We start from the raw sequence: 12,177 nt of genomic DNA, 5'->3' as shown, positions 1-12,177 counted from the left end.
TGTTGAATTCCTGGCGGCAAACGTGGCGGGAAGGTTTTGGCGCGTAATGAGTCTGTAGAGTCTGTTGCAATGCCGCCCATGATACCGCTTGTATCGGAGTAGGTGCGGTGAGGTCTCTGGCCGTATTGAAGACTTCTTTTCCACAGTATCCGAGGAAGATATTTTTCTTTCGTGCGTCGGTTATCCCTGTGTATTCGTTCGCTTCGAGAAAACACTCGAACCGAATCATGAATGCCTCCCATTCGTCATTCGCTGGGTCGAATGGAGCGGGGGGAGTGTGCATCGCCATTTTCCTCGTTTGAATTTGCCGCGCTGCGGTGTCCTGAGATGGCTGCCGGAATTTCTGCCGAATTCCTGGGCTGGATCAAATCCGGAGATTCTGAAGTAGCGATCTTCGTCCTATCTGTCTCTCGATCCCACCCTCGTCACCAATGTTAGATCTGGGCAACGAGAGAACAGACTGCGGACACGAAGTGACTTAACAGCTCTTTATTAGTAGTAGTAGTGATCCAGCTTGCTCTGTGGCCAGAGGGTTCCCCTTTTATAGGAATCGGGTACGCCTCTCGACCAATCAGAACGATACCTGTTTCCCGCGGTAGCAGCGGACCAGAGAGGAGACTTGCCACGATATATGTTAATATCTAACACTTAAGAAGGCATATAAGAGAAAGGAAATGTTTTTTTCCTTTCCCGATCTGATTTCAAAGACATTTATTTATCCCTTCCCTTCATGCTGCATATATTTTATCTACATGCCTTCTTACAGAAAATGTGTGTTTTGATGGAAAGCACAGAAATAAGGAAAAAAAACCAAATCTTCCCAAATTCTCCCCACACCAATTTAACCCACAAAGCCTCAGTAAACCAACTAACCCAGCCATCTCTCCCTTGATCTCCTTACCTCCTTGTGGGGTTCTTTTATATGTAACGTACAGAACCGCGCGCACACACACCAACATCGCTTTTACTGTTATCAATATTCATACATAGCTAATTAAATAAAACTCTTATGTCTGTAGCTGTCTTTGAGGCAAGTTAAAGAGCTGAAATTTCTATCCTTCATTGAGGGGGTGGGGTGAGGTAGGATCCATTTGGGAAAATAAGAAGCAGCAGCCCTTGTTGCTTATTTAATGGAGTCCCCCCCCCCTTTTCTTCTTTTCTCTACCACATTTCACCTCGGAAAGAGCAAGAAGCTCGAAGTGTGTTCTTAAGGGCCAGAAGCTGTCAAGGCATTTTGGCCGAGAAGATTGATAGCACCTACACTTCAGCAGAGCTTTGTTTGAAGTAAAGCAAGAAAATTAAAAAAGCGCCCCCCCCCCCACACCATGTATATTTCTAAGGCGTCCTCTTTATCCTCTCGCTCGTCTTAAATAACATAAAATTCAAATTGGAAATTGTTAAGATTATTACAATATCCCAACCCTCACCAGCTCTCCTTCCATATTGTGTGGATTGATTCGCTCAAAATGAAAAGGACCTGATCCTTTTTGTTTTGCTCAGATGTGCTTGATGAGAAAGTGGAGCAACCAGTTTATCATTTGAACCGCTTCCGAACAATTTCCAGGATTAACTCAGAATCTCAAAAGTACTCAAAGTAGCATGGCATATATTAGGGCGTCCTTGAAATATATAGGAATACCTCACAACATTCTTCCTTTTCCTTCCCACATAGCACCTTTGCTTTGGAAGAGAGGGAATACCATTTTCTACCCCGTATTACTGAATCCTCCTGTTTCTTCCATTGTCCCCTCCCCCCTTTTGTTTTCCGTTTTACTTGAGGCGATTGAAGAACTGTTATGTCTAAACCTGCAACATTGTTGAATGAGCAAATTGAAAGAAAAGCAAACCAAAAGATGGTGTCTTCAAACAGTCTTATTTTGTCAGGCGATCAGTTTTTCAATCAGTTTTACGGTCCTTCCAGCTCTTTGGTAGGTTTACATGGTTGATCATTTTTAAAACTCTGATATTGAATTTTGACATACCTCCTTGGCATCAAGACTCACCAATTTTATTGACGTTATGGGGGGAAACAATGAGACAGCTGATTCTAATGTGGTTTATGTTAATATTCTGGATTGTTCTTCTGATCCATCACTTTTTTGTAAAACCTATGTCTACGGTTTGAGTGTCTGTTGGATATACATCTGATTTTACCATCTACGTATGTCCAGCCAACTCAAGATACATCCATGATTTTGCCGGCCTGACTTCTGTTCTGTCCAGGGAAGCGAAGCTCCTGGAGAAATTCCGTCCACACAATGTATACATGCCAAGATCGGCCGCCAATTGTTCTCTGTACTGTACCGTTCAGAAAAATGAACACCCCCCCACCCCCAGAGAAATGCCAAAAGATACCAGGTCTTGAGGAGGGATGGGAACTCCCACCTCTTTCTGGTGCTTGCTTTAATTTTAGGAAGTAATTATTTCTTTCCTTAGGACTAGTGGTGGGCCAAATGGAACTTTCTGGTGCTGTTGTCGGCAATGTCAAAACTGTGAAGATTAATGGATTACTTTGTTAATGACTCAAGAATTGGAGGTGCTTAAATGATTTGTGAGGTATGAAGCGCTTGCCTGACAGTGCCAAACAATAAGATGGGAGGGGGAACAAGCGGGGCAGAGGCCCTACAGGACGAGCAGAGCCGCGGCAACTGCATGCACACACACACACACACACACACACACACACACACATTCTCTCACACACACTCTCACACACAAGCAGTCACTCACCCCAAATAACATTTCAGATTGGGAGGCAAAATGGGAGTGGGCGAGCAGCGGAGATAAAGCCCCCTCCTAAAAAATAAAGTGTAAATAATGCCTCTTTGGCCCCAATGAGGCTTTCTTTCTCGACTTTTTTGGATCAACCAAACAGACAGTGGCTTCTTTTGATTAAAGCCTAAATTGTCATTGGGCAGAGGTAATCATGTGACAGCCAATTCAGCCCAATTTCAACCTTGTCTCCATGAATTAAATGGAAGCAAAGTAGCATGGTCCCCATACTGCTGCAATCAGTGAATTAGAAAAAAAAAAATCCCACGAGAATTTTTCTATATTTTTTATCCCTTCTTTCTGTCTCTCAATCCCTCTATCTCTCATGGTCCCCACCCTTCCCCTTCCTGGGCCTTGCTCCCCCCTCCCAGAAGCGCTAAATAAGAGGGAACTTTTTCTCTAAGTGGGCTGCGAGTTGAAGGCCATGAATTTCGAATTTGAGCAAGAGATTGGCTTTATCAATAGTCAGCCATCGCTCGCTGAGTGCCTGACATCTTTTTCTCCTGTCGGCGATACATTTCAAAGTTCATCAATCAAGAACTCCATGCTTTCATACTCGACACTGATTCCTCCTCCTCCTTTTGAGCAGACCATCCCCAACCTGAAACCGGGTAGCCACTCTCGCCACAGCAGCAGCAGCCTTCACAAGCACAGCCTCAATGACAACAGTGGCAGCCCAGTGGCAGCCAGCGCCCTCCGGCCTCCGGAGTACCCCTGGATGAAAGAGAAAAAGGCATCCAAGAAAACCACCCTGCCACCGCCTGCCTCGGCCTTTGTCCCTGGACCAGCTTGCCTGAGCCACAAAAGTCAGTTGAAAGACTTTGGTGGACCATTCCGCTTCCTAAGGCTCCCCCCCGGCCCGATTTGTTTGTTCTCCCCTGATTTGTTTGTTCTTTCCCGATTTGTTTGTTCTCCCCCACCCTCCACACTGCCTTCACCTCTCTGTTGGAGCATTGCCTTTCTAACTCAGACACAGAACCCTGAGGAAGGAAGCTGATGGTGGGATCCACAGGCAAAAGCATCAGAGACACCAACCCTCCTTCACCCCCACCCCAAGCAAAGTTTCTTTCCCCCTAACTTGTTTAGCGTGTGATGATTTGAGTTGGAGGTGGCCTCCTCTTGTCTCGCTGTCCTAGAGTTGGGATCCTTGACAGTAATGAAGAGTGATATATTACTCTTGCTCAGCAAAGCAGCTGATGCATTAATTATAATTTGTGGTATGACTAATATTAATGTTTGCTTGGCTAGGGGAAGGTTTGGGAGATGGAGACAAAGCAGTACCTCAAGCTGAGGGAAAAGGGGCCCCTGGAGAGTGGGCACGCAAGCTGGCAACACAATGGCTTTGCTGTATTCATGGGGTGGCCATTTTGTTGTAATTGGGGTGGTTTTTTATGCTCTGGAGAGGAGAGCGAGCAGGAGAGTTTTCTCACCACCAGTACCACTCTCTTCTCAACAGGCTCGGGTGTCCTCAAAAGGTCCAACTAGGGGCAATATTTCCATCCATTCCACACATCTCTTCTAACTGGTTGTTTTCTTCCTCAACAGAATCTCTGGAGATCTCCGAAACTGCTAATGGAGGCTCCAGGAGACTAAGGACTGCTTATACCAACAAGCAGCTTTTGGAGCTAGAGAAGGAATTTCATTTCAACAAGTATCTGTGTAGACCAAGGAGGGTGGAGATCGCCGCTCTCTAGATCTGACAGATAGGCAAGTCAAAGTCTGGTTTCAAAACAGGCGGATGTGTTGTGATCTTCTGATTTATGTTGGACTCTCTGATTTATTTGGCGCCTCAAAGTCTCACACTTCGGCTGAGATATGCAAGGATACTAAGGAATCTCCCGAAGATAACATTTCATTTATGGCCGCAATAAAAAGGGGCTCATAGATAAACATTCCATCCCTCACTGTGATATCTTTGACTGTCTAATCAATGATATATTTACGTGTGAAGTTTTCCATACATGAAATTGTATCTTTCCTTACGTAGTTCCCTTGTTTATGAATTTGTATCCACCCACCCTATTGAAACCAATAAAAAGGACGTGCAGAGCTAGACCTGTGCGCTCCCACCCCGAGAACACTGCGAGTCTTCTCATCATTTGGCATGTTTCATGGGAGGCCCGCCAGCGGTAATCCTTACAACTGGTGACCCCGACGTGATAGTTTCCGAGACTATACGTCCCGACGTGATAGCTAGACTATACGTCCCTTGAACCTCCTGTATTCATCGCCTGGAAAAGGCCGTACGCATCCCGTCCACGAGACGACGATCCCTTCGTGAGTATGGGGGGGAAGTTAACCAAGCAGCAGATTGCGCATTTGCACGAGCTTGGTGAGCTGATCAAGGTTTCAATTATTATTTTAAAAAATAATGGAAAAATTTTACCTATTTTATCTAAGAAAGAATTGGTCAATTTCTTAGAATATATTTGGAAGAACTGCCCCGCTTACCCAGAGAAGGGTTCCTTAAAAGCGTCTACATGGCGAAAATTGGGTGTTTATTTCCATGAGACGCCAAGGGCCCCCGGGAAAATACTATCTTCATGGCGGGTAGTTATGGAGTGCCTTATTATTCATGAAAAAGGCTTGGCAGAGGCATTGAAGCCCTCCGCCCTTCCACCCCCCCTATAAAAAGGAAGCCTCACTTACTGAGGAAGCTACAGATAAAATTAAAGGGGCATACTCAATTGATACTCCTCGCCCTCCCAGCACTCCTCTGCCCAATCCCACCGGGCTGCCCGCTCATAATAATGCTATGAGCGCAGTTGCCCTGGCGATGGCTAACGCTCGTAGCCAAGGGCTCCTCGCCGCCGAGGAATTGACTCAATGTTCTGCTTTTCCTGTTATGCTTCTGCCCAACCTAGATCTGAACTATTGTTAAAATTGGCTTTTGAGAATGCTAATGCTGACTGTCGCCGTATCTTACAACCTCTTGCTTCTAAACTGGGTGTTACTTTGGCGGAATATCTTAAAGCCTGTCGCATTGTGGGGACAAGCGCCTTTGCAATGGACGCCCTTGCTGCCGCCCTGCAGCAGGGCGGTCGCCCGGCTGGAAATTGCTTTAACTGCGGCAAACCGGGACATTTTAAATCTCAGTGCAGAGCCCCAGGTGGGGGGGCATCCCGCAAAAACTCTAATTCTGGGGCTAAGCCAAAAACTGTTTGTCCTAAATGTAAAAAGGGGTACCATTGAGCAAATCAATGCTGCTCCAACCAACAGATTGCCCAGTCGGGAAACTAGAAGCGGGGCCAACAGCTAGCCCCACCCAAAAGGCTGTAAGAACAAAGCTGCCGCTATCCCCTGCTTTACTTTCTCCTTCGCTGGAATTTGTTGCTGACGTTTCCCTAGATGCGTCGTTTCCTAACACGCCTTACTTTATTTCAGCTACGCCCTCTATTGCCCTCTCCCCCCCCCACATCTGCTTTACTCTTTCCTCACGATTCACTTCTCTCTTGCGGTGCTTCTTTTCCTCCAACGCTTTTGACATGCTCAGCGGAACAGCAAGTTGTGCTTCAAATCGTTGCAAACCAACCCTTAATGATTAATAAAGGGGATAAATTGGCTAAGGTTTTAATTCTCCCCCGTGAGGATAGTCCCCCAATTTTACATAATGAACAATCAAAAATCAATGATGCATTGGCAGTCACGAAAACGATGGAAAGTAATCGCCCTAACATGGAATTTTATATTAAGGGCCGTCGTTTCTCTGGTATTCTAGATACCGGTGCCGATGTTTCTGTGATCCGGACTGTCGAGTGGCCTCCCGAATGGCCTACCGAGCAGTCATCTGCAGTCCGAGGCGTCGGTGGAACTCAGGTCGCTCAAATTAGCAAAGAGTGGCTGCCAGCAACATCGCCCCAGATTTCTACTACTGCTCATATCAAGCCAGTAATCCTACCGCTCCACATCAATTTGTGGGGTAGAGATCTGTTGCAACAATTTGGAGCAAAACTGAGTCTGGACTGAGCATGTCCCCTCCATCACCAATCCGGCTTTCTTTAAAATTGGAGAGCCCGGTATGGATTGACCAGTGGCCGCTCACCTTTGAGAAGGCCTCAGCTTTGCGAAATTTGGTTTTAGAACAATTAGAATTAAACCACATAGAACCCTCGTTAAGTCCCTATAACACCCCAGTTTTTGTGATAAAAAAGAAATCAGGCAACTGGCGCTTATTACACGACCTTCGAGTGGTTAATTCCATTATCCAGCCAATGGGGGCGCTGCAATGCGGTCTCCCCAACCCAAATTTAATTCCAAAAGATTTTGACCTAATGATCATTAATTTAAAGGATGCCTTTTTTTCCATTCCACTTCCTCCGGGAGATAGGCAACTGTTTGCCTTTACAGTGCCTGAAATAAACATGTCTCGGCCCACCTCCCGCTATCAATGGAAAGTGTTGCCTCAGGGCATGCTAAATAGCCCTACTATGTGTCAATTTTATGTGGATTCTATTTTGCAGCCATACCGCCTCTGGTTTCCCCATTTTTTAGTGTACCATTATATGGATGATATTCTTGTTGCAGCTCCAGGCCCTGAGGGGACGGTAAGAAGTACATTGCCTATTCTCACTACTATGCTAACAGAGGGGGGACTCCACATAGCCCCGGATAAAATACAATACAAGCAACCTTTTTTATATTTAGGCCATAAAGTGTTATCTTCACATTCTGCTCCTGTTGTCCCTCACATTAAGCTATCACAGAAGACAACTTTGGTGCAGCTGCAACAATATTTAGGAACTATAAATTGGGTTAGACCTTACCTTGGTATTTCTACCAAGCAGTTAGCACCTCTTTTTTCAGCACTTACACAAGGCAAACATCCGTCTGATTTGATAAGTTTAAAAAAAGCCCAATTGGAAATAATAACGCTAGTTGAGCTTGCATTGCGTAAGCAATGGGTGGATCGCTGTATCCCAGATGAACCACTTGTTATTGTCCTGATTAATACCACGGACATACCCACTGCTATTTTAGCCCAAAACCCGGGACCACTCCTCATTTTGGAGTGGCTGCACCTTCCACATACTCCACATAATACCATTAATCAAAAGCCTTTTCAATTCGCTTCTTTGATCACCAAAGCTCGCCTGAGGGCAAAAGCCTTGATGGGCATTGAACCATCCACCTTATATGTCCCATGCTCTCTTGCCACATGGGATGTGATGTATATCAATTCTGAGCAGTTACAGATAGCTCTCACGGAATGGCCAGGTCACATTTCCTGCCACCCGCCCGCGGATCTGAGAATTCAGCTTTTGAAAACAGTTCCAATCTTTTTGAATAATTTATTGCAGCCACTACCAATTCAAAATGCCATCACCCTTTTTGCTGACGGTGGGAAACAATTTGGAGCCTGTGCCTGGTTCAGAAATGGCCAATGGCACACAAAAATTACTCCACCGCAAACGTCAGCGCAGAGAGCCGAATTGGCTGCCACTATTTTGGCATTTAAATATTTTTCATCAGAATCCTTTAACTTAATTTTGGATAGTTTGTATGTAACACAAATTGTCTCTACTATTTTTCAGTCATATCTGTCACCATCTGAATTAACTTCCTTGTTTTCTACACTCCAAGCTCTTATAGTTGCAAGGAAGGAAACTTATTTCGTTACGCACATAAGTCATCAGCCTTTTCCTGGTCCCCTCCAGGAAGGTAATAATATGGCTGACGCTATAGCGTCTGGTGCGTCACTTTTGACTCTTTCACCTGTCTCCCCTTGGGACAGTCATTCTTATTTCCATCAGAGTAAAAATCACTCACAAAGCAATTTGGTATTACTCAGGCTGAGGCAACTGCAATTTTACAGCAGTACCCAACTTGTAGCAAACAAGCACACTCACTTCCCATGGGAGTAAATCCTAGGGGCACAGAGTCTTGTCAAATTTGGCAAATGGACGTGACTCAGTATAATTCTTTTGCCCCTTGGAAATATATTCATGTTTCAATAGACACCTTTTCAGGCTTCATCATTGCTACCCCACAAAGGGGTGAAGCCGTGAAGCACGTCATTAATCATTGCATTCGGTCATTCGCAGCACTGGGACGCCCAAAAGAATTAAAAACGGATAATGGGCCTGCTTACACAAGTGCGGCTCTTGCTGCCTTTTGCAACCAATGGTCCATTGCGCACAAATTTGGCATTCCATATAATTCACAGGGCCAAGCCATGGTAGAGCGTGCTAATCAGACCCTTAAACACGCTCTGGATAGGTACAATTTGGCTCAGGGAAAACTTCCCCCTAGCCTCCCGCTGCTGCAAAATAGGCTTAACCTTGCCCTTTATACGTTGAACTTCTTAAACCTCACTGGCACCCCCCCCCCCCACCTCTGCAGCGACTCGTCGTTTTTCTCCTTCTCCATCTGCAGCTTTTCCCCGCCCACAGGTGTACTTTAGACAACTTCCTGATCCTGCCTGGCGAGGCCCAGCTGACCTGATTACCTGGGGAAGAGGATATGCTGCAATTAACAGAAATGGTGCAACTATCTGGATCCCTGGCCGTTGCGTTCATCCTTGTATGGTGCCCTTTGATCCAAACTCAAAGAATGAAAGTAAGCCAAGTGGACAAACTGACTGATAACATGTGGCAACATAATAACTTTGTACAGAACATAGCCACGGTCTCATCTTTGGCCAACCTTACTGACTGCTGGGTTTGTATGCACATACCGGGGGATTCTAGGGGAGGGCTGACTTTACATGCTGTACACTTGAACATGTCAGGGTGGCGGAATTGGCAACCTACAGATACAAACACACCAGCTTTTGTTCCAGCAGTTCAGGTCACACTTAGAGACGCTGCAGCCATTTGTTTTTATTCCTCTGGCCTCAGTGACAATGCCGTTAACTTAGGACATTGGCTGTTGTGTGGAGACCAGGCCTACCGACAAATACCCAAAGATTGGAAAGGACTTTGTACTATGGGCTTTGTGATCCCCGCTGTATACGCACTAAATAGTTTATCTCCAAACAGTATAGGACTGATAGAAAACCGTTCTGCACAGCATAGAATAAAAAGGAGTAGAAGTCTTAAGTATGATATGCCTTGGTATATGATTGCACTTCGTGCTATGGTTCCATGGATCGGAGCAGGATGGAATGCATATGATCTTGGACAATTGAATAACTGGACTGTGGCCATGTTTAATGAAACAACTAAAGCCCTTACTTTGCTCAACAAGGAAGTTGGATAATTAAGAACATTTGTAATACAAACCAGATATGCATTGGACATTGTGCTGGCCTCAAAAGGAGGAGTTTGTGCAATAGTTGGGCCTACATGTTGCACTTACGTAAGTGCTTACCAACCAAACATAACAGCGACAATTGAAACACTGAATGGGATGATTTCTGAAAATCCCTTGCATCTATATCCTGAACATTTAAGTTTTGGGGAGATATGGGATGCAATGTGGTCATGGCTCCCCGGTTGGGGATGGTTGAAAAATATATTATCCATTATTTTAGCAATAATTGTGGTATTAATTTGTTCTTGTTGTTTTATTCAATGTATTCCGTCCTTAATTACTCTGGCTAGGAGTTTTTTACCAAAAAATTCAGCAAATCAATGTTATTACCTCGGTTAATAACGGAGAACCACCCCAGCTGCTGCAGAAACCCGAATTTGCGCTTAGCAGTGAGGAAGAATTGGAAGGTAAAAACTCTGGACGCCATAGTTATATTCATATGCCATCGGACGAAGAAGACAGCATATTTTTAAAAAAAAACAAAAACAGAGGTGATGTTGTGATCTTCTGATTTATGTTGGACTCTCTGATTTATTTGGCGCCTCAAAGTCTCACACTTAGGCTGAGATATGCAAGGATACTAAGGAATCTCCCGAAGATAACATTTCATTTATGGCCGCAATAAAAAGGGGCTCATAGATAAACATTCCATCCCTCACTGTGATATCTCTGACTGTCTAATCAATGATATATTTACGTGTGAAGTTTTCCATACATGAAATTGTATCTTTCCTTACGTAGTTCCCTTGTTTATGAATTTGTATCCACCCACCCTATTGAAACCAATAAAAAGGACGTGCAGAGCTAGACCTGTGCGCTCCCACCCCGAGAACACTGCGTGTCTTCTCATCATTTGGCATGTTTAATGGGAGGCCCGCCAGCGGTAATCCTTACACGGATGAAGTACAAGAGGCAGACCCAGAGCAAGGAGAATCAAAATAGCAAAGGGAAATGCAAAGGTTTTGGGAATCCCGAGAAAACCAAAGAGGAGAAATCTCTTTTTGAGCAAGCCCTCAACGACGTCTCAGGGGCTCTTTTGGACAGGGAAAGGTACTCTTTTCAACAGAATGCCCTGGATCAGGAGCCTCCAAGCCTCCACAATGGAGAGTCCCAAACTTTTCCAGTTTTGACTTTAACAAGTAATGAGAAAAATCTCAAACATTTTCAGCACCAGTCACCCACTGCTCCCCATTGCCTCTCAACAATGGGCCAGAACTGTGCAGCTTCCCTGAACAATGGCAGTCCGGAGGCCCTGGAAGCCTCTTCTTTGCAGAACTTCAGTGTTTTCTCTGCAGATTCCTGCCTACAGATTTCTGACGTCTCCCCCAGTTTGCCACCGTCCCTCGACAGTCCTGTAGATATTTCAACTGACAACTTTGACTTTTTTACAGATACACTGGCCACAATTGACTTGCAGCACCTGAATTATTGAGAAAGCACAGGCCTTCGTGTGGCAAAGGTTATACCTTTTTCTTTTTCCTCTCTCCACCTTTGATCCCCCCCCTTCTCAGCATTTTCTGTTGTCCCATCTGATATGTTGGAGAACTACGTTGCGGGTTCAGTTGAACCTAGCCACATTTTAGGTCCTTCTATGAAAGCAACATATATGGCCTGTGAGAAAGTGATCATATCAAATTTGTATCTTTTTTATTTTTGTATTGCATTAAGGTGTGTTGTCATAAGTATTTTTGGTAGAATAAATTTGTTTACAAGAACCTTTTTATCTCTCTTCATGAATAGCACAAGGAGTTACCCCTTCCCCTCTTTTGGTCTGAAACAATGCCAAACAATTTGTTGACAGACCTCTGTCCTTTTTCATGAGAAAGACATTTATTGGAAGAAACTACTGAAATTGTTTACCTTCCTTTCCTTCCCATCCCCAAAATGCAGTGTTACAATTCTTCCCAACAACTTAGAAAATCGTTGCTGCTTATTAAAAACAAACATTTTCCCCATTTAATGCATATCACATATTAAAATTAAAAATATGGAAACACTGTTTTGGTGCTATTAAAAATATTGTCAGTTTGTCTCACACACATGTATATATGAAAGAACATTTTGCAAAAGGAAAAAACAAATGGTCCTAGGAGGAGGATGCATTTATGCAAACAGATCAAAATTTATATAGTAGTAACTTTATTTTTTGCAAAC

General features: G+C 44.4%; 1 protein-coding gene across 1 annotated transcript; it reads left to right on the top strand.

Annotated features, from left to right (window-relative positions):
- Positions 1-3,196: 3,196 nt before the first annotated feature.
- Positions 3,197-11,629, top strand: LOC309400677 (homeobox protein Hox-A2-like; the record flags this gene model as incomplete). Its single annotated transcript, XM_081969273.1, is given in 4 exon segments — positions 3,197-3,578; positions 4,318-4,458; positions 4,461-4,517; positions 10,905-11,629. Coding segments are annotated over 4 exon segments (1,131 nt in total). The 3' UTR covers positions 11,456-11,629.
- Between the last annotated feature and the right edge of the window lie 548 nt (positions 11,630-12,177).

Source organism: Natrix helvetica (assembly GCF_964273705.1).
Source record: "Natrix helvetica genome assembly, chromosome: W".
NCBI classification, from domain to species: Eukaryota; Metazoa; Chordata; class Lepidosauria; order Squamata; family Natricidae; genus Natrix; species Natrix helvetica.
This window is presented reverse-complemented; position numbering and strand designations above follow the sequence as displayed.